General features: G+C 36.6%; 1 protein-coding gene across 4 annotated transcripts in view; it reads left to right on the top strand.

The window, feature by feature from the left end:
• The window catches only part of LOC120778786 (titin), a 107,084-nt gene extending 88,616 nt beyond the window's left edge, over positions 1-18,468 (top strand). The window contains exons 24-36 of one of the 4 annotated variants that reach the window (XM_040110773.1): positions 1,271-8,095; positions 8,431-8,472; positions 8,538-8,789; positions 9,155-10,126; positions 10,234-11,901; positions 12,241-12,382; positions 12,449-13,467; positions 13,563-13,868; positions 15,577-15,597; positions 16,331-16,435; positions 16,743-16,937; positions 17,002-17,304; positions 17,770-18,468. In XM_040110773.1, the coding sequence (XP_039966707.1) occupies positions 1,271-8,095; positions 8,431-8,472; positions 8,538-8,789; positions 9,155-10,126; positions 10,234-11,901; positions 12,241-12,382; positions 12,449-13,467; positions 13,563-13,868; positions 15,577-15,597; positions 16,331-16,435; positions 16,743-16,937; positions 17,002-17,304; positions 17,770-17,960 (12,041 nt within the window). In that variant the 3' untranslated portion in view covers positions 17,961-18,468. The remainder of the gene's footprint in view (positions 1-1,270; positions 8,096-8,430; positions 8,473-8,537; positions 8,790-9,154; positions 10,127-10,233; positions 11,902-12,240; positions 12,383-12,448; positions 13,468-13,562; positions 13,869-15,576; positions 15,598-16,330; positions 16,436-16,742; positions 16,938-17,001; positions 17,305-17,769) is intronic. The other 3 variants (XM_040110776.1, XM_040110774.1, XM_040110777.1) reach the window with 3 other exon arrangements.
• Positions 18,469-20,563: the final 2,095 nt, after the last annotated feature.

The following is a 20,563-nucleotide window of genomic DNA, read 5'->3' as shown; positions in this document are numbered from 1 at the left end:
AAATATCAGAAAATAAAAATATTTTAATACATAACAATATTTTAATACATAATAGTAATAAATCCAAAATAGATTTAATAGTCAGAAAAGGTTGAGAAAGTCAAAAAAACCTAAATTAAAATTATGAAGTATAATAAAAAATAAAATGATATAAAATAATATTATTTTAAAATAAAATATATAACAAAAAACTAAAAAAATCATAAAACCTTCGAAAAGTAAAAAAAAATTTTAAAACTTATAAATATCGGAAAATAATTCAAACATAATGAATTTTAAGGCAAAAAAATTAACTGTCGGATAAATAAAAAATAAAAAAAAAATATTTTAATAAATAAGATAGACTAACAAATCAAAAACGGTTCAGAAATTCAAAACACCTAAATTAAAAAATTTTTAAATTTTAAAAATTTAAATTTTGAAAAATAATAGAAATCTGAAAAAAATTAAAAATATATACACAATAAATTTTAAACAAAAAAATTTAATTTCGGCTAAAAAAATATTATAATCATAATATTCATAAATTCAAAATAGACTAAAAAATCAAAACAAAAACAAAAATTAGAAAGTCAAAAAGACCTAAATTAAAATTACATTCCATTTAATAAAAAATAAAAGACCCAAAATACCAGAAATTTGGATAAAATTTTGAAATTATATTTTTCTAAAAAGCTATGCGCCATATCTAATACATTTATGCCTTAACCTCTAAATATGTTTCTTCTTTATCTATAAATTATCACTTTCCAATTATATTATAACCAGACTCTACTTGTAACACTTTTCTGCCAACTGCACCAACTGTCAACTGCACTTTTTCTTTCCCCGTATTTATTATAGTGTTCGTCCGCTTATTTTCGTTTTGTCCTAAAAAAACTCAAAACCTTTACAAAAAAATTGTGTTTGTCTTTAAGAAATTAGTTTTTAGCCGACTTATGTGTTCTTTTATCTTATTAATACTGTTATAATGGTTGAAAATTTAAGTATTATAAAAAAAACAAAAACAATACTACTTTTCCTCCCTAAATTAATTGCCACTTTTCGAATTTCTGTACTGCATTTGTACCTCTCTTGTCCGTCCAGCTTCGTTTTCCTCGTTATACATTAGCTAAAAAATGAAAAAATATCCAATACTATACATTAGTAATATTTTGCTGTATATATGTCAAAAGCCTATCCACAAGGATAAAGAACAAAAAAATCGTTTTTTCCAAAAATATTGTTTTATTTCCGTCTTTGTACTCATATAATATGTTTTATATATTAGGAGAAGAAACAGTGGTACATAAGGATTACGAATTCAGCATTGTGGAGCAGGAGCCAACGATAATCGAAGAAGAAGAAGAAGAGGAACGTCCATTACAGGTGAGGATCATCGAAGAAGTGCCCGAGGTAGCGGATTCCCATCCGATTGAAGTGATAGAAGAGGAGCAGCCAGAGGAGGAGGAAGTAGAAGTGCCCACTGTGGGTGAGCCGGAGAAACCTAGAAAGAAGAAGAAGACTACGAAGAAAAAAATCGACGAGCATGATCTCATCATACAAAAACTATTGGAACAGGAGATTGAAAAAACCGAACTTGAGAAATATGAGAAATTCGAGTTTGAGAGGCCAGAAAAGGTTAAGGCCGAATTTGCCAATATTGAGCCACAGAAAATCATACGTGAAGAGCAGAAACCAACGAAATTGGTTATTGTGGAGGCAGCAGAGGTGCCACAATCTATTAAGTTGAAGCCAACTAAACGCAAGCCAAAGGTAGCCGAAGAACAGACCGTGCAATTGCCTAAATTTAAGCTGAAGAGTCGTATGGAGGTGGTTACATATCCGCCAGAAGTATTGATACCGAAAATAACGGAAATCGGGGCGACACGGGAAAGTGGTGAGCTTACGCGAAATATTGAGGAAGCTGAGGAAGTTTTGAAGTTCAAGCCACGTAAGGTAAAGAAATTGAAGCCAATTAAAGATGATTTGGAAAGACCACAGTTGGAGACATATGAGAAATATGTGAGCAGTGAAGAGGAAGCAGAAGAACCGACACCTTATCAGAAACCTGAAAAGGCACCAAAGCCAGAAGAAAAGCCACAAGAAGTTAAACTAAAGATAGGTAAAGGTAAGAAGAAGCCCATTGTTGAGGAACAGCCTGAGAGTGTAACATTGAAAAAGACACCTGAGAAACCCAAAGAGGCTGAAGTTGTCGAAGAAGATGTTACCAAAAAGAAGGAAGTGGCAACAGTTACAGTGGTTGAAGAAACTGCAAAACAGCCCACTTATGAATTGCAGCCATTTGAGCCAACCGACTTTGAACATCCAGAATACGAAAAGGAGGAAATAGAACCCATCGAATTTCCTGAAGAACCGAAACCAAGCAAGAAGGAGCCCAAACAAAAGCATAAGCCTAAACCCAAACCAAAACCTGAGCCAGAAGTAAATATAACCCAAATCGTGCCCGGGGTGCCTAAAGAACAAGAAGAGGCACCTGAAGAGGAGGTTAAATTCCGCATTCCAGAGAGCAAAACACCGGAAGAAACAAAGGAAGAAGTCAAACTAAAACCAGTTAAAAAGGAAAAGGTAGTACCAGCAACCGAAGAGGAGGCTAAGGTAGTACCTATCGAAGAGGAAGTTGAAAAAGTGCCTACAATCGAAGCTGAGGAAAAAATTGAGAAGAAAAAGAAGCCGAAAGCAAAGAAACCACAGCAAAAGGAGGAAGAAGCTGTTGAGGAGAAACCAGAGGAACAATTTGAAATCTCAGTTACCGAGGAACAAGTAATTGTACCAGAGCAACCAGCTGAAGAAAAATCTGCTGAAATCAAGATTAAAAAGAAGAAACCTAAAGAGGTACCAGTGGCTGAAGTACAAGTAGTTGAAGAAGTTCCTGCAGAAGAAATCATAGAAGAAACACCAGTTGAGTATAAAATTACAACCACTGTCATTGAGCCCGAGGAAGTGCCAGAAGAGCATAAAGTACGTGTTATTGATTACGATCAAAAGGAGGTTACTGTAGAAGAAGTGGTTGAAGAAAGGGTGGTTACACGCAAGAAGAAGCCAAAACCACAAAAGCCGGAAGAATATGAGCACACGGTTACGGAACCCAAAGTAGAGGAAGTTCCAGCAGTGGAGGAAGTAATTTCAACTCAGCCTAAGCAGCCAGAAGAAGAAATTATTGAAGAAGCGGTAGTGGAAGTTAAGGAAGTAGTTGACATACCTGAAGAACCAGTTGCGAAGGTCACTGTGAAAAAGAAGAAGCCAGCTAAGAAACCTGAGGAAGTAACTGAAGTTGAAGAGGTACCTCTCATCGAGGACGTCAAGGAGGAAATAACAGAAATAGAAAAGGTTGAAGATGTTGTCGTTGAAGAAGTTATTAAAAAGAAGAAACCAAAGAGCTACAAATTTAAAATAACTGAAACAGAGGCTGAAGAAGTGCCTGAGCAACCGGTTGAAGAAATACAAGAGGAAATTGAAATACCTAAACCAGTAGAGGAGGAAATTGTAGAAGATTTCCCAACATACGAAATTACTACAACAGATATAGAAGCTCAGATTCCACAGCCCATAGAAGAAGTTAAAGAAGTTGAAGTTAAAGAGAAAAAGCCTAAAAAGGTGAAGGTAGCAGATACCCCCAAAGAATATGAAGTTGGAATAGTGGAAGAAGTAGCTGCACCAGTAGTTGAAGAAGATGATCAACCAGATGGCGCAATCTTCTCAATCAAGAAGAAACCAAAGAAACAGGCTCCTGAAGAATTTGAAGCTTCCGTAGTTTTAACCGAACCAAAACCTGTGGAAGAAGTTGAAACACAAGTGGAAATAAAGAAGAAGCCAAAGAAACCTAAGACTAAAGAAGAAGCATCTGCCGTTCATGAAATTAAGATTATTGAAACGGAAATTCCAAAGGAAGAAATTTTGGAGCAAGCTATAGAAGAGGTAACAGTTATCACAGAAGTGCCTGCTAAGGAGGAAGCGCCTAAAGAATACCAATTTGGCATTGTCGAATCTCAAGTTGAAGAAGAAATTTCGCAGCCTGAATTCACGGTTAAGGAAAAAGTAATCGCTGAGAAGCCAAGAGAAGAACCTGAAGCTGAGTTTGTTGTCAAAGAAAGTAAACCAGTAGAAGAAGTCGTGGAGGAAGCTAAGATAAAGACCAAAAAGTCCAAAAAGAAGCCAGCAGAGACGCAAGAAGTTGAATTAAAAGTAAAAGTCACCGAGGAAATTCCAGAAGAACCCACGCCAGTTGTGGAGGAAGTAAAAGAGATAGTTACCGTTCCTGAAAAAATTGTGACCGAAGAAAAGCCCAAAGAATATGTTATTGGTGTTAAGGAGTCTATGCCAGAAAAACCTGAACCAGTACCAGTTGAAGAAATCGAGATCCCACAAGAACAAGAGGAAACAGTCGAAGAAGCGCCATTACAAGAGGTAAAAGTTATTACAACTACTCCGAAAGAGGAAATAACTAAAGAGGTATCTGTGGTTAAGAAAAAGGTTAAAAAACCGAAGGAAACTAAAGAAGAGCTCAAGGTCGATGTAGTAGAAGAAGTACCAAAACCTGTTGAAGAAGAAGCGCAGCCAGAAATAAGCGCTCCAGTCCAAATTGAAGAGCAAGTAAAAGAACAACCGAAAGCATTTGAGATTCAAGTTACAGAAACAGAAGCTAAAGAAGAAACCATTGAAGAACAAATTACCATACCAAAGAAGAAAAAACCAACGCCTAAAGTTACAGAAGAGCCAGAAGCAAAGGTTACATTGACAACAACGAAACCGGTGGAAGAAGTGCAAGAAGAGGTTAAGATCAAAAAGAAGCCTAAGAAGAAGGCAGCCGAAGAAGAAGTTACAGCTGAACTTAAGGTAACGGTGGTAGAAGAAACACCTGTTGTTCCAGAAATCGAAGAAGTTGTGGAAGTAGTGGAAGAAGTACAACCTGTACCTGAAATTGTTGAAGAAGAAAAGCCAAAGGAATATGAGTTTAAGGTAACAGAAAGTGAGGCTGAAAAACCAAAGGAAGAAGTTACTGCAGAAGAGGTTACTCTTCCACAGAAGAAGAAGAAGCCCGTTCCACAAGTTCAAGAAGAGCCAGAAGTTGAAGTTAAGCTGACAACAGTAGAACCTGTTAAAGAGGTTCAAGAAGAAATTAAAATCAAAAAGAAACCAAAGAAGAAGCCAACAGAAGAAGTGGCAGAAGTTGAACTTAAGGTCAGTGTTATTGAAGAGGTGCCAGCTGTTCCTGCTGTAGAAGAGCAAATTGTGGAGGAAGAAGAAGTTAAGCCCACACCTCAAGTGATTGAAGAAGAATTAGTAAAGGAATATGAAATTCAGATTAAGGAAAGTAAGGTTGAAAAACCAAAGGAAGAAGTTTCTGAAGAACAAATAACACTTCCGAAGAAAAAGAAACCCACAGCTCAAGTAACTGAAGAACCAGAGGCAAAGGTTACATTGACAACAACGAAACCAACAGAGGAAGTACAGGAAGAAATCAAAATTAAGAAGAAACCCAAAAAGGAACCTAAAGTTGAAGAAGCTCAGGCCGAGCTCAAGGTGACTGTTGTGGAAGAGGTACCTACTGCACCTGAAGTGGTTGAAGAAATTGAGGAAGTGGAAGAAATTCAACAAAAACCGGAGGAAGAGAAACCAAAGGAATATGAATTTAAGGTAACAGAAACTGAAAAACCAAAGGAAGAAGTATCTGAGGAACAAATAATACTTCCGAAGAAAAAGAAACCCACACCTCAAGTAACTGAAGAACCAGAAGCAGAGGTTACATTGACAACAACCAAACCAATAGAGGTAGTGGAGGAAGAAATCAAAATTAAAAAGAAACCCAAAAAGGAGCCTAAAGTTGAGGAAGCTCAGGCCGAGCTCAAGGTGACTGTTGTGGAAGAGGTACCTGCTGCACCTGAAGTGGTTGAAGAAATTGAGGAAGTGGAAGAAATTCAACAAAAACCGGAGGAAGAGAAACCAAAGGAATACGAATTTAAGGTAACAGAAACTGAAAAGCCAAAGGAAGAAGTATCTGAGGAACAAATAACACTTCCGAAGAAAAAGAAACCCACACCTCTAGTAACCGAAGAACCAGAAGCAGAGGTTACATTGACAACAACCAAACCAACAGAGGAAGTGCAGGAAGAAATCAAAATTAAGAAGAAACCCAAAAAGGAACCTAAAGTTGAAGAAGCTCAGGCCGAACTCAAGGTGACTGTTGTGGAAGAGGTACCTGCCGCTCCTGAAGTGGTTGAAGAAATTGAAGAAGCGGAAGAAATCCAAACGAAACCTGAAGAACCGAAGCCAGAAGAACCGAAACCAAAGGAATATGAGTTCAAGGTTACTGAATCTGAAAAACCAAAAGAAGAAGTTTCTGAGGAGCAAATAACACTACCGAAGAAAAAGAAACCAACTCCTCAAGTCACAGAAGAACCGGAGACCGAGGTTAAATTGACAACAAAGAAACCAATTGAGGAGGTTCAGGAGGAAATTAAAATTAAGAAGAAACCGAAAAAAGAACCAAAACCAGAAGAAGCTGCGGCTGAACTGAAGGTTACAATTGAAGAGGAAGTACCACAAGAACTAGTACAAGTGGAAGAGGTGGAAGAAATAGAAGAAGTGATAGTGCCTAAGGAAGAAAAACCTGAAGAGAAGCCAAAAGAATATGAGTTCAAAATTAAAGAAACTGAACCACAACCCGAACAAATTGCCGAGGAGGAAGTTGCGTTGCCAAAGAAGAAACCAATTAAACCGGAAGTAGTTGAAGAACCTGAAGCGGAAGTAACATTGAAACCTAAAAAGAAGGTCGAAGAAGTGGAGGAAGAACTGAAGGTTGTAAAGAAGAAGCAAAAGAAACCTAAGGAAGAAGCGACAACCGAGTTTACAGTACAAGTTGAGGAAGAAGTTGTACCCGAACCTGTTGTTGAAGAAATAGAAGAGATCGAAGAGGTATTTGTGCCTAAAAAACCAAAACATACAGAAGAAACTGAAGAGGTTGAAGTGAAATTGAAGAAACCTGTGCCAGAAGAAATTCCAGATGATGTGCAAGTTGACGTTGTGCTCAAGCCGAAGAAACCTAAACAAGTTGAAACTGAGGAGTTCGCAGTCGACGTGCAATTGCCTAAACAAAAGAAAACAACAGAAGAAACAACGGACGAAACAGTTGCGCTGAAAAAGAAGAAGAAGCCCAAGCCAGTTGTCGAAGAGGCGGCTGATGAACTGAAAATAACCAAAGAAGTCATCGAAGAACGTCCAGTTGAAATTGAGGAAGAAGAAATTGTCGAGGAAGCTGTCGTTATGCGCAGAAAACCGAAGAAACCATTCGAACCAACCGTTGAAGAACATGACGAACAAGAATTTAGTTTGTCTTTGAAGAAACCTAGGCGCATAAACGAAGGTGTGGCAGAAGAAGCAACAGTTTTAAAGAAACGTCCTTCACGACCAATGGTATTCGACGAAGCTGGTGCAGAACTTTCTATCAAACGGGAAGAGGAATACGAAGAGGGTGAAGATATCGAAGAATTTATCGTCGAAAAAGGGCCAAAACCAAAACCATTGGAAATAACCGAAGAAAACGAACAAGAATATACGGTTAAGAAATTGAGACGTCGCAAGAAGGGTGTAGAAATACCCGAATTTACCGATGTCGAAAATGTTACATTCCGTCCTAAAACGACAAAAACTAAAGAAGATGTCGATCAAGAATTCAATATTGCATTAGATCAATATGCTGAGGAAGAGATCTCAATGTCCGGCAAAGTTAAGTTAAAGAAACCGATAACTAAGACATACTCTGAAGCGGCTGATGAGGTTAAAGTCAAGGTCTTTGAAGATTATGATGATGATGAAGGCCCTATTATTGAAGAGATACGCGATGATAGTAGTATTGAAGATACCATGTACGATGTGGAAGAACCCGAAGAATATCAAGTGGAAGAATTGCCACCTGACGATTTCGATTTCACGATTAAACCAAAATTAGCTAAACCCAGATATTCGATACAAGATGTGGAAGAGGAGCAATTCTTGATTGGAATTCGTCGTCCGAAAAGCGATTCGGTAACGTACGATGAGGACTCGTTCACATTCAAAAAGAAACGAAAGGTTGTGCAACAGATTTTCAACGAAGGTCAGTAATACGAAACCTTTTATTATAAGAGATATATGATAGCACCTGAATTATAGTATATACATCGCATTTGATCATTTAACTGCTTGGCAATAAATATTTAATATTATTCTTTATCTTCAAATGCGTAAATTTAATTTAGCAGGCTTATATGATAACAGCGTTAGTAATGTGAGGTAATGGCTTTTAATGCATACATCTATGTCTCTCCATGCTCAATGTACTCATAATCAATATTTGTTGCACCATTAACATTTCACTTGTCAAAAATGATGGAACTACTCTCCATTTGGCATTAATTTTAACTTTTCTTGTTTACTTTTTCCCACCAACAGAGGGCGCTTCATTAAATATCACACGCGAAATGAATATTGAAGGTAAGTTTTTGAATCGGTGTATAACTTGGAAGCCTTGGTAACTAACGAGTGTACCTTCCTTTCAGAAACCGATGACGAGAATGCCATGTACTCCATTTGCAATTATATCGCCGACAACGACGAGGCAATCAATTTGGTCGAGGGTGAAAAGGTTTATGTCATCGGACGGCACAGCTCAGAATGGTGGTATGTGAAGAAGAACATAACCGAAGAGGAGGGCTGGGTACCTGCACAATATCTTATGGAACCAGTCGAATACCAACATTATGTACAGAAGAAATTACACGAGAAAATCGACAAGCTGCCAGTGTTTGAACGTAAGCTCCTCCTATTACATATATTATAATGGAAAGAGGACTATAATTGTTTGAAAATATATGGCATACAGGGTGACAAAAACTAGTATATACATATGTAAAACCAGCATAAAAATATAAACAAACTCCTAAGCGAACCGCATTCAATACAAATAAATAAAACCTAATTGGCATTAAAGATTTATTAATTTCGAAAACATCAATTTTTCTCACCCTGTATAGCCATTAATGTACCTAATTCTTAACGTACGTGAATATCGTTCATTGTTTTTGTAAAATTTGGTAAGAATGTGTCTTGTTTACTTTATGTCTAACACAACGTGTTCTGTTCTATTGTTTCTTCTATAACACATCAATGTTTGAAGGTCCCGGACCTGAAGAGAAACCTTTGGCACCACGTTTCATTGAAAAATTACAACCCATTCAAACACCTGATGGTTATACCGTACAATTTGAATGCAAAGTTGAGGGTATACCGCGTCCACAAATCGCTTGGTTCCGTGAGACTGCCATAATAAAGCCTTCCCAAGACTTCCAAATGTACTATGATGATGACAATGTGGCTACATTGATAATACGCGAAGTATTCCCAGAGGATGCTGGTAAATTTACTTGTGTGGCTAAAAATGCTGCCGGTTTCACATCATCCACAACGGAACTGATTGTTGAAACACCATTGTCTGATCATGGTTCCGATGCTACGGGCTTATCGCGTAAGAGTCTGTCACGTGAGTCCTCACTAGCCGATATACTCGAAGGCATACCACCGACCTTCTCACGCAAACCGAAAGCACAATATGTTGATGAAGATACAAATGTTATATTGGAATGTCGTTTGGTGGCTGTACCCGAGCCTGATATTGTTTGGACCTTCAATGGCGAGGAAATCGATGTTGAGGAAACCAAAAATATACGCGTTGTTACCGAATCTGATATGCATATGTATTGTAGTGTTGTACACATTACGAAAGTAAAGAAATATCAGGAAGGTACCTATGAGGTGATTGCCACCAATCGGGAAGGCGAATCACGACTGCCGATTGTTTTGAAGGTACGCACTGGTGATAAAGAACCACCACAAGTTTTGGAACCGCTACGTAACACTGTTGTGCGTGAGGGTGAGAGCGTCGTCTTAACCACACAAATTGTGGGCAATCCACGTCCTAAGGTGACCTGGTACAAAGATGGCAAACCAATCACAAAGAATACTAAATCTGACAAAGATACACATACTTTGACTTTGATCTCACCGAAGGCGCCCGAAAGTGGTGAATATACTGTAAAGGCAGAGAATCCATTGGGCAGCGTAGAAACAACGGCTAACCTAACTATTGAAGGTAGTATTTTTGTTTATTGTTTTATGTTTAGCTTAAACCTTCAATAAATATAAAAGTTTACTTTACCATTTACTAAACAAAATTTCTGTACTCCAATCTCCAAACAGAACCTTCCTCCGGCAATGCCGAACCACCGTTGTTCGTCGAACGTTTCGAGGAACAATCTGTGCCGCAAAAGGGCACAATCCGTTTGCCAGCTAAGGTGACCGGTAATCCAGTGCCTGAGGTGCAATGGCTTTTCAATAACAATCCACTTTATCCGTCGCAACGTATACAACAAATGTACGATGGTGAGAATATTGAGCTCATTATCAAGGACGCCAACCCCGATACAGATTCCGGTGATTACAAGTGTATCGCCAGCAATCCGATCGGTAAGACATCACATGGAGCGCGTGTTATTGTCGAGGTTGATGAGGTCACGTTCACCAAGAAACTTAAGAAAACCATAACTATCGAAGAAATACAATCACTCACGTTGGAGTGTGAAACCTCACATGTGGTCACAACAAAATGGTTCTTCAATGGCAAAGAACTCAGCGGTATGGATCATCGTGTAGTCGTCGAAGATGGCAAAGTACATAAACTAGTTATACGTAATACCAATTTGCGTGATAGCGGTACTTATGTTTGCAAAGTTAAGAATAAGGAGACCGAGTCGACAGTTGAAGTTTTGCCACGTAAACCTGAATTCATAAAAATACTCGAAGACTACGAAGTAACCGAAAAGGAGACTGCAGTTTTGGATGTTGAAGTATCCACGGATAATGCTGAAGTCGTATGGTTTAAGGACGGTGAAAAGATCACACCCGAAAAGAAGAATGTAGAATTCGTCAACGTGGGTAAGGTGCGTAAACTCATAATACGTGACATCACCATACACGATGAGGGCGAATACACCTGTAAGTTAGACGAACAGGAATGCAGCGCTGAACTCACAGTCATTGAATTGCCGCCCGAAATTGTGAAACCATTGAAGGATGTTACCGTAACACAAGGCGAGAACACCGGTTTCGAAATTGAATTGAGCAAGGGTGATGCTTTAGTTAAATGGTTTAAGGATGGCAAAGAGCTGCCTCTGAACGGACACATGCAACTAACGATCGATGGTAAGAAACAAACGCTAAGAATCGTAGAGGCCAAACCATCGGATGCCGGAGAGTATACCATACAAGTGGGTCCACAAACTTCAAAGGCACAACTAATCGTCGAGGAACCGTTGGTGAACTTTGTATTGCCATTGCCTGATGTGACTATCGCCACGAAGGGTACAGATGCCGAATTCACAGTTGAATTGTCACAACCTGATGTCGAGGTTACTTGGTATAAAAAGTCTAAACCCATTAAACCCAACAAAAAGCATGAAGTATTTGTTGAGGGTACCGTTAGACGTTTGGTTATACACGATGCTGATGATGATGATAGTGGTGAGATTAGTTGTACCGCTGCTAATGCAACAACAGCAAGTAAATTGTGTGTTGAGGAAATTCAAACATTACCCATCATCACCAGTGACAAGGACCAAACGATTAAGGTTAAGGAGAATGATGATGTTACGATGACAGTCAAATTTACTGGCACGCCAAAACCAGATGCCGAATGGAGTACAACAAAGAATGTTGTTGTCAAGAATAAGCATTTAATACCCACATTAGATGAACAATCGGCATCGCTTACCATCAAGAAGGTGGTGGACGATGACGAAGGTATATATACTGTAAGACTGAAGAATCCAGTTGGCGAAGTGGAAGCCACGCTTAACTTGATCATAATGAGTGAGTATTTGAGATTAAAAACGTGTTCAATTTTTTTTTATGGTCCTGCAATAAAGTGAACTATTGGAACTTAAAGTAGTTTGAAAAATGTTTGGCTTCTAAATTCGGGGGCATCATGGAACTTGAAATCAGAAATATAAGAAGTACGTCAGTTGTTCAAGAGCGGTTTAAATATTCTGAAATCCAATATTTTTGATTTGAATCTCCGTATCATATACGACCCAGTTTTTTGGAAGCATAGAAATTCTGATGTTCTTTTTTAATGATATTTTTGAACCTAATCGAACTTAATTATCTAAAAAATTGATCCAACACTAACGATTTAAAAACTTTTTATAGGAAAACCAACGGCACCTGGTGCACCGGAACCTTTAGAGGTCACACACGATTCTATTACACTCTTCTGGAAGGCGCCTGAAGATGATGGCAAATGTGAAATCACAGAATACATTTTGGAATATCAAGACGTGAAAGAGGAGAGGTAATTTAAAAATAATTTATTGCTAATTGGGAACAAACATTAAACTCTTTATATATAAATACGCAGATGGATTGAGATACGCAAAATCAAAGACACCACATACACTATCAGCAAACTGAAAATCGATACGGAGTATGTATTCCGTGCCATCGCTGTAAATGAGGTTGGACCGTCACCGCCATCACCACTCTCACCACCCATACGCCTTGTGGCTGAGGTGAAGAAGGAAAAACCCACAGTACAAGAACCACTACAAGACATCGTAACCGAGCTGAACAAGGAGATTACATTGTCTTGCGTATTCGGTGGCATTCCAGAGCCTAAGGTGACGTGGAAGAAGAATGGTAAGATTATCACCACAAAGAGCATACGCTATGAGAATCGTGTATCGAAGTATACAATCGAGAAGACAACAATTGAGACTGAAGCGACGTACACATGCGTAGCTGAAAATGAAATGGGCAGCGTGGAGACTTCATGTAAAGTTATACTGCAGGAGAAACCGACCATCGATATCGATGAGAAGTATCTTGCGCAGAAAATACGTGCTGGCACCACTTTGAACATTCCGGCCACGATAGGTGGTTATCCACAACCGAAAACCACTTGGTATAGAGAGACCATCGAACAAACAACCACAACGGAACGTGTGCAAATCGAAACCACAGAAACCACCTCAACATATACACTCGAGAAGGTGACACGTGAAGATTCCGGGCGTTATAAGATCACAGCGACCAACACTTCGGGTACGACGACAACGGAGTGTACAATACAAGTTATTGATAAGCCAAGTCGACCACAATCGCTGGAAATTAAGGAAATGAAAAAGGACGCAATCACACTAGCATGGACGCCACCAATCGATGATGGTGGTCTGGAGTTGAATAAATACGTGCTGGAGAAATGTGATTTGCAAAATAATCTGTGGATGAAGGTGGCCGATTTGGAAAAAGACATACACTCCTATGCTATACAAAAACTTTCCATGAACGCTCAGTATATGTTCAGAGTCGTAGCAGCGAACCCGGTCGGTGAATCTGAACCAGTTGAGAGTGACCCGGTGACAATTACCAAGAAATTCGGTAAGTAATTATATCATATTCATATTCAAAGATCTATAGAGTTTAGTTGTGTTGCACAATTACAAAAAATTATAATCTTTTTTGTCACGCCACAGAAAAACCATCAGCGCCACGTGGTCCTACAGACGTCTTCGGCATGACAGATACAGCATTTACGCTCTCATGGGAACCATCGGAAAGCGATGGCGGCTCAAGGATTATCGAATACATTGTCGAAATCAAAGAATTCCATGAAACCGAATATCGTCTGCTCGGCAGCACGATCGGCAACGTTACAAATATACTCGTTAGCGAGGTGATAAAGGATCGTGCATATCAATTCAAGATCTATGCAAAGAATGAAGTTGGCATTAGTGAAGCTCTAGAGACTGAAGACAAAATAGTTGTAGGCCGCAGAATAAGTAAGTGCCGCACAGCGATGACTATTTGTAATATTTTTTATTTAAAAACATACATATATACATAAAGAATATATTTTCATATTTTATTAGTTAGTTTTACGGATCTTTATGACTAGTTAATGATTGTTATGGGCTTTAACTTGAAAATTGCTTGCATTGGCATTCTCAAATTCAGCAACTTCAACTAACTGCTTCATCTAATCTTTGCTTTTGCTTTAAAACATTTTGAGAGCTATTATAATTGTGCTAACTGTACTAAAGCTGCTTAGCAAGTCATCCTAATTTCGAAATAATCGTTAAACCTTCGAAAAATGTCGAAGTGCCAGTTAAGCTATGGCTAAAAGTAATTAGCAAGGTCCGAGATTTCTTTACCTTTACTCTTTAGAATGAAGAAATCGCAATGAGATATAGAGAAAAGTGAAAAGTAAAACCCGCTTTTAATTAAATTAGGTGCTTAGTATCAAATTCGTCAAATTTTAAATAGTAGCGAATCGAACAAACAATTGGCATAAATGCAATAGAATGGCATAATTATGAAATGATAGAATAAAATGTATAACAATTTGATAAGCTATTACTCTCTTACACTAAATTCAACTGAATAACTTTTGTTATAGCTTTCAAAAGTAAATTTTGCTTGATAAGAGAACAGATGTCAAGATAGCGAGCAGAAGAGTGGCGAATCTAAGGCGGTTATTATATCAAAAATACAAAATATAATTAAATTAACATTGCAAAATCAAGAGAAAACATTGATGTTAAGGGGTTACATGGGTTTCCTCAGGTAAAAACAGCATTTTTTCAACAATTTTTTTCTCATATAAAAAATTAAAAAAAATATTTTTAACTCGGCCATTGCGACGCCATTTCCGGTGACCCATCGGAAAAAAGATGCGCCCACGTTGGCAAGATAACTCCTTACAGGATCATCTAAAGTGAAAAATACGTATTTTAGTTAAAACCTTAACTTGAACAAAGGAAAATACTGAAAATTGGATTTTTGGCAGACATTTTTACAAAAAAAAATTAAAATTTCGGTCAAAATTTCGCGACAATTTTTTTCTTTCTTTCAAATAGTTGTAATAGAAAAAAATTCTTCGTACAAATCTTTAAGAACTGAATCTCACAGACTTGTGTAAAATTTCATGAAGATCAGTTGAGTAGTTTTCGAGAAATCTTGCTAGCTGACCACAAAAACACAGTTTCGAGAAAAACGTGTTTAAAGACGGCGCACTTAGCCTAGCTAGTCTCGAGCGCACAAGTTCTCAAGGCTGGACCTCCGAAACTATTCCTCAGATCAACTTGAAAATTTAGGACAATATTCTAGTTGTAGAATTTAATAAGGTAATAAAAAAATAAATAGACTTCAAAAAAATCTTACATTCCTAGCCCGCCAAAATTTACCCTTTAGAGGTACAATTCAGTAGCCACTGATCGTATTGAAGTAGTATCGCTCTAAATTAATGAAATTGGGGGATTCGAAAACATTCCAACTAATCGAATGAATCAACAATTTTCGACGTTCTTACATTATTTTGATGGTATATTTTATATTATGCTCTTATTAAGAATATTTATTTTTTAATAAGCATTGAAATAAGAATTAGCCAATTATTATCTAACTAAACCTTTGCTTAATTCCTCACACGCAAAACGCTGTCACGCTTAAAATAATGCCACTAACTAAAATGAATTGTGCTACATTCAGTACGTGCTTGGGAGAATATAGGTATGTACACGGCATACATGAAGCATGCAAACATAATAACATACATAATAAGTCTATTTCATGTAAAATATAATAATAATACTAGCTGATCAAATTTGATCCGGACTGACATGGAAACCGTATTTAGACGTAGTTTAAGACAAATCTTTTTTTATCGCCTTCAAAATAAGCTTATTGGTCAATACAAGCATGCCAACGTCTAAACTTATTTGCCATACACGTGTTATAAGCCTCGGCTGGGATGGCCTTCGGTTTTATCTTTTGGTACAAGTCAACTTCAAACCCAAAATATTAACCAATTCATACCTAAAATATTAGCCAATTCATACCCAAAATTTTAACCAATTCATATCCAAAATATTAAACTAAATGTAATGAGTGGACCAATAAGAGATTTTGAAAACCTCTGATACTTCCTAATAATTCAACGATTTTCTAGAAATGTTCTTTTTTTAACTTTTTCGATGTTTTAATGGACCAGTCCGAGTCAAATTTGATCAGAAGGTATAATGTCCAAATCTATCATTGTTTCATCAAAATATACATATGTATATGTAATAATTCAGATCATTTATAAAAGTGCTAACGAAATTTTTATTATATAATGAACCTATATATAACCATATATTTATGTTCATAAGATTAATAGACGAGGATTGCAGCGCGACCTTAGGTCTATAATGTTATTTATGTTCATAATTATTAATATTTTTTGTACGCAAATATTGTACAGCTCCTCCATCGCCTCCGCAAAATTTGCGCATTCCGGATGTGACGAATCGCAGCGTAACCCTCGACTGGGAAGTTCCAGCGAACAACGGAGGCTCAGAAATAACTGGTAAGTTTAAGCGAATTACAGATTACACTATTTCAAGAAAGTTTAGACTATTTTTAATTCCTGTCGGGCTGCTAAAATCACTTTAACAGTGCAATTGAAGTTTAGAGGTTAGTTCGACTTAAGAAAAACTGGCATGTGTCTTGCAGAACTCATACTTTGGTTCTGTGAAACCTACGGAACCAGTTAGTATTCAGTAAAGATCAAATTTAAGCCGCTTAAAAAGCCAGAACTTTGCTACCTTGTAACTTTTATACAATATAGAAATTAATCAATTTCCTATCATTCACTTGACTTTCATCAACACAAGGCTATTGTATTGAGAAACGTTCGGCAACGTCGACCAAATGGACAAAGGTAATTACGTTAGACGCACACTGCCGCCAATACACAGTGGATAATTTGAAGGAAAAATGCGAATACTGGTTTAGAGTGTCGGCGGAAAATGCGGTTGGAATAGGTGCACCAGCCGTAACCGAGAGCGTCGCACTCAAAACACATGCAAGTGAGTACAAATGAAAGACATTGAATGTAGCACACTTACAACTTGTGCGTTTTTTATCCTATAGCTGTTCCCTCACCGCCCACTGCGCCATTGGAGGCGCGCGTATTGGCTGCCAATGCTCATGTATTTGAATGGGGTTTACCCGAGTCAGATGGTGGTGCGCCACTGCTCGGCTATCACATTGCCATACGTGACATGAAGAAGACCATGTGGATCGAAGTGGGCCGTGTACCGGCCGGTGTGCAAAGATTCCAAATACGTGATTTACAAGAGAATCATGAATATATGATACGCATATTTGCAAAGAATGAAATCGGTTTGAGCGAACCGCTCGAATCGGAGGAGCCATATGTGGCTATCACTGCAGGTAAGAAAAGAATATAATTATGAAGAGAGTATATTAAATTTGCCATAAAGTTTGTAATTTCGGAGACCCTTTAAAGTATGTACATATGTTTGTACCATATATAAGAGATCAGCGTGATGAACTGACTGGAATTAGGCATCCCTGTCTGTATATACGCGACTTAGTACCTCAGTTATTGAGATATCAATCTATCTTTTATCCCCAAGAGACTGCTCATTTGTCGGAATCACCGATATTGGTGCAGCGCTACAATCACCGAAAATATTGTTCAGATCGCACCACTATAGCATATAACCCCCTTACAAGCTGGTCAATCAAAATCAAGATTCCTTATCTTTTTATACCTGTGTGATATTGCAGCTTCTGAGCTGACGAATTTGTCGATTTTTCTAGTTTTTTAGTCAGAATAAGTAAAAAAATATATTTATATAATATATTCAACTATTATTTTATTCCACTTTGCAGGACATTTGAGTTTACCTGACGAACCGCGCACAGAAATGAGTTCATGCAACACATCGTCGTGGCTACGTGACCATAATATGGATGCGGATATACATTCGTATGCACGCGGTAAACTGCTGCGCCGAGATGAATACTTCTTCCGCATTTGGGCGAAATTGCCAAAGAGCAAAAAGAAGAAGAATTCAAAATAATTATAAAAAACTGCGATGCATTGCATAGCTAATTTGCATAATTTGCAAAAATTGTAAAAATCATAATAGAGAAAACAACAAAGCAATGAAAGCTTCGAAACTACTAATTTTACTAAATCACTTAATTTATGTAATTACTGATAATTTTCATATTTATACAGCATACTTTCCTATGTGTGAATGTATGTGCACGTAATTGTAATAGTTTTTTGAAAATGTTTTATATTCATTCAGCGATTTTAATTAATTGTAATATGTCGATTATGTAATCTCATTGAAAATGTGTTACGCAAAATAATCATAAATCATAAATATTTGTGTCCGACAATTGAAATTTTTCTACAGAGGTTTAAAAATGCGAGCGAAGAGAATTTTTACAACCAATGGATTGTGAAGAATTTTAATTAAGGAGGCAAATATTAACGTAAAGGATATAAATACCAATTTTAGAAGACATAAAATAATCGTAAAAAAATTTTGAAATATTTAAAAAAATTAATTTCGATATCATATACTATATAAATTTTAGTTTTGTTTATTATTTATTAAATCTGTGATAAATGTCAAAATGTCAAAGAAAACATTAAAAATGTCGCAAAATTTATGAAAACGTAAAAAGAGAACAAGTGAACTAAATGTAAATTGTAAATACAATAAATAATAATTGGTGCGAAATAGTTATTATTTATTGTATATTCCTATTGAAAGTGAAGGAGAAATTATGAGTTCACTTTTTGGGAGACATCATCAAATGCAAATATAGGTGCGAGCATTTTTAAAGGAACTCACTTAAATTCAACTTCACTTCATCTTTGTATTCTCAAATTTACTTTTTGTACGTCAAAGATATTGTGCTTTGGTGCATGCATAGTTACTATGTATGTATACTATTGTATATTACGAAATGTACATGATTGTTCTGAATGCATAAATAAAGATAAAATAATTTAATAAGGATGTGATTTATTTTAAGTAGATATAAATACATATGTAGATGCGAGTCGTTATATAAATACCAACTCATCAAGTATGACCCGGACTGACAAAACAAACTACATTTTCATTTAGTTTAATTTCAACCTTTTTAGCATTCATACCCAAAACATTAACCAAAATGTTTTGAATCGTTCGGTAAGAGAACATATGCTATCTCTCCTATGCCAGACGACGATTTTCAAACACTATTTCTTCTACATTTTCAATGTTATCGGTGTGGTTGTTGTTGTTGTAGCGGCAAAAAACATTCCTGAAGTAATTTCGAATTCACAATCCTTCGCCATATAAAATTCTGGCTCCGATCCAATCTCGACCCGACTGTAGTTGGACTGCTCGATGTTATCGTAATTAACAGAAGTGAAAGTGGACATCACACATTTTTGTAACATTTTCTGCGATTCCGTAAGTGTGATTGGAAAAGCAAAAGTTCAAGTAAACAAGCAATTCTTTTCCACTAATTGAGAAGTTAAAAAGGTTGTACCTAATCTAGGCAAAAAATACCTATCGATTCGGTTTGCGCGCCCAGATAACGGTCGCTATATAAATATGTAAGCAAGTAATTAAAAACAATACTTTTTTTGTGCGATCAAATAACATTGAACTTATAAGCCTACTACTATATTTTATAAGATTTATATAAAAAAAATTTAAAATACATAAGGAAGTTTAAAAAATAATAATAATTTAAAATCTTACATACTTACATATACATATGAACGCAAACACTAGATACGTCGACAATAAAGATTAAATTTTATTTTTTAAATCACGCGACGGAGTAACGGCGTTTAAAGCAACATTTTTGCATAACCACACACAACAAATTTTCACAACACTACAAAAGCTCTCAAACTGTTATTCGAAATAACTAATATTATCAAAACAAATTTAATTGAAAGCACTACATTTTCATGGCAACTTTTAATAACATTTAACTTTTATAAACAATATTATTTACATGAAGAATTTTAATATTTTGTCCAACAATAACAAAACAATAATTATCACTACCCGCAATTTCAACCGTAACAACTAGAACTCAAATACATATGTACTAATCACAGCTAATAACACTTCTAATTTCAATTATAATGCGCACCCTGTAGTCAAGGTCTAGAGCGGAAGATAGATTTTGTCGTTCATCTGCTACCGTGAGCTTAAATTCATTTCCTCATATCCGGAACGGTATCGGAAACATCCATACTTATATGTATGTATGGCACTGCGTATTCACAACAATATTCTCAAAAACAACAAATATTAGTGCACTTAAAACAATAGCGGCCTATGACAGCGTATTCACAAAAATGTACTTAAAAACAACAAATATTAAGGCGCTTAAAGCAATGGCGTCCCATCAGAGCAAGCACTTTGCAAGTCCCTTAATTAACTTAGATCACACCACACTATTTCACTTTTTTCACTAATTACAAACGAATAAACATGTTTCGCGGTTCCTTTTTACACTTTTCATAATTATTCCACTTAAATATTTAATAAAAATCAATTTTTACTAATTCACTTTACCGAACCGTTAACCGACGCGTTCATGCAAAAGTATACTGCCAGATTATTAAAAATGTGCAGCTTTTTGGAAGAAGAAGCAT

Source organism: Bactrocera tryoni, chromosome 5 (assembly GCF_016617805.1).
Source record: "Bactrocera tryoni isolate S06 chromosome 5, CSIRO_BtryS06_freeze2, whole genome shotgun sequence".
Lineage (NCBI taxonomy): Eukaryota > Metazoa > Arthropoda > Insecta > Diptera > Tephritidae > Bactrocera > Bactrocera tryoni.
This window is presented reverse-complemented; position numbering and strand designations above follow the sequence as displayed.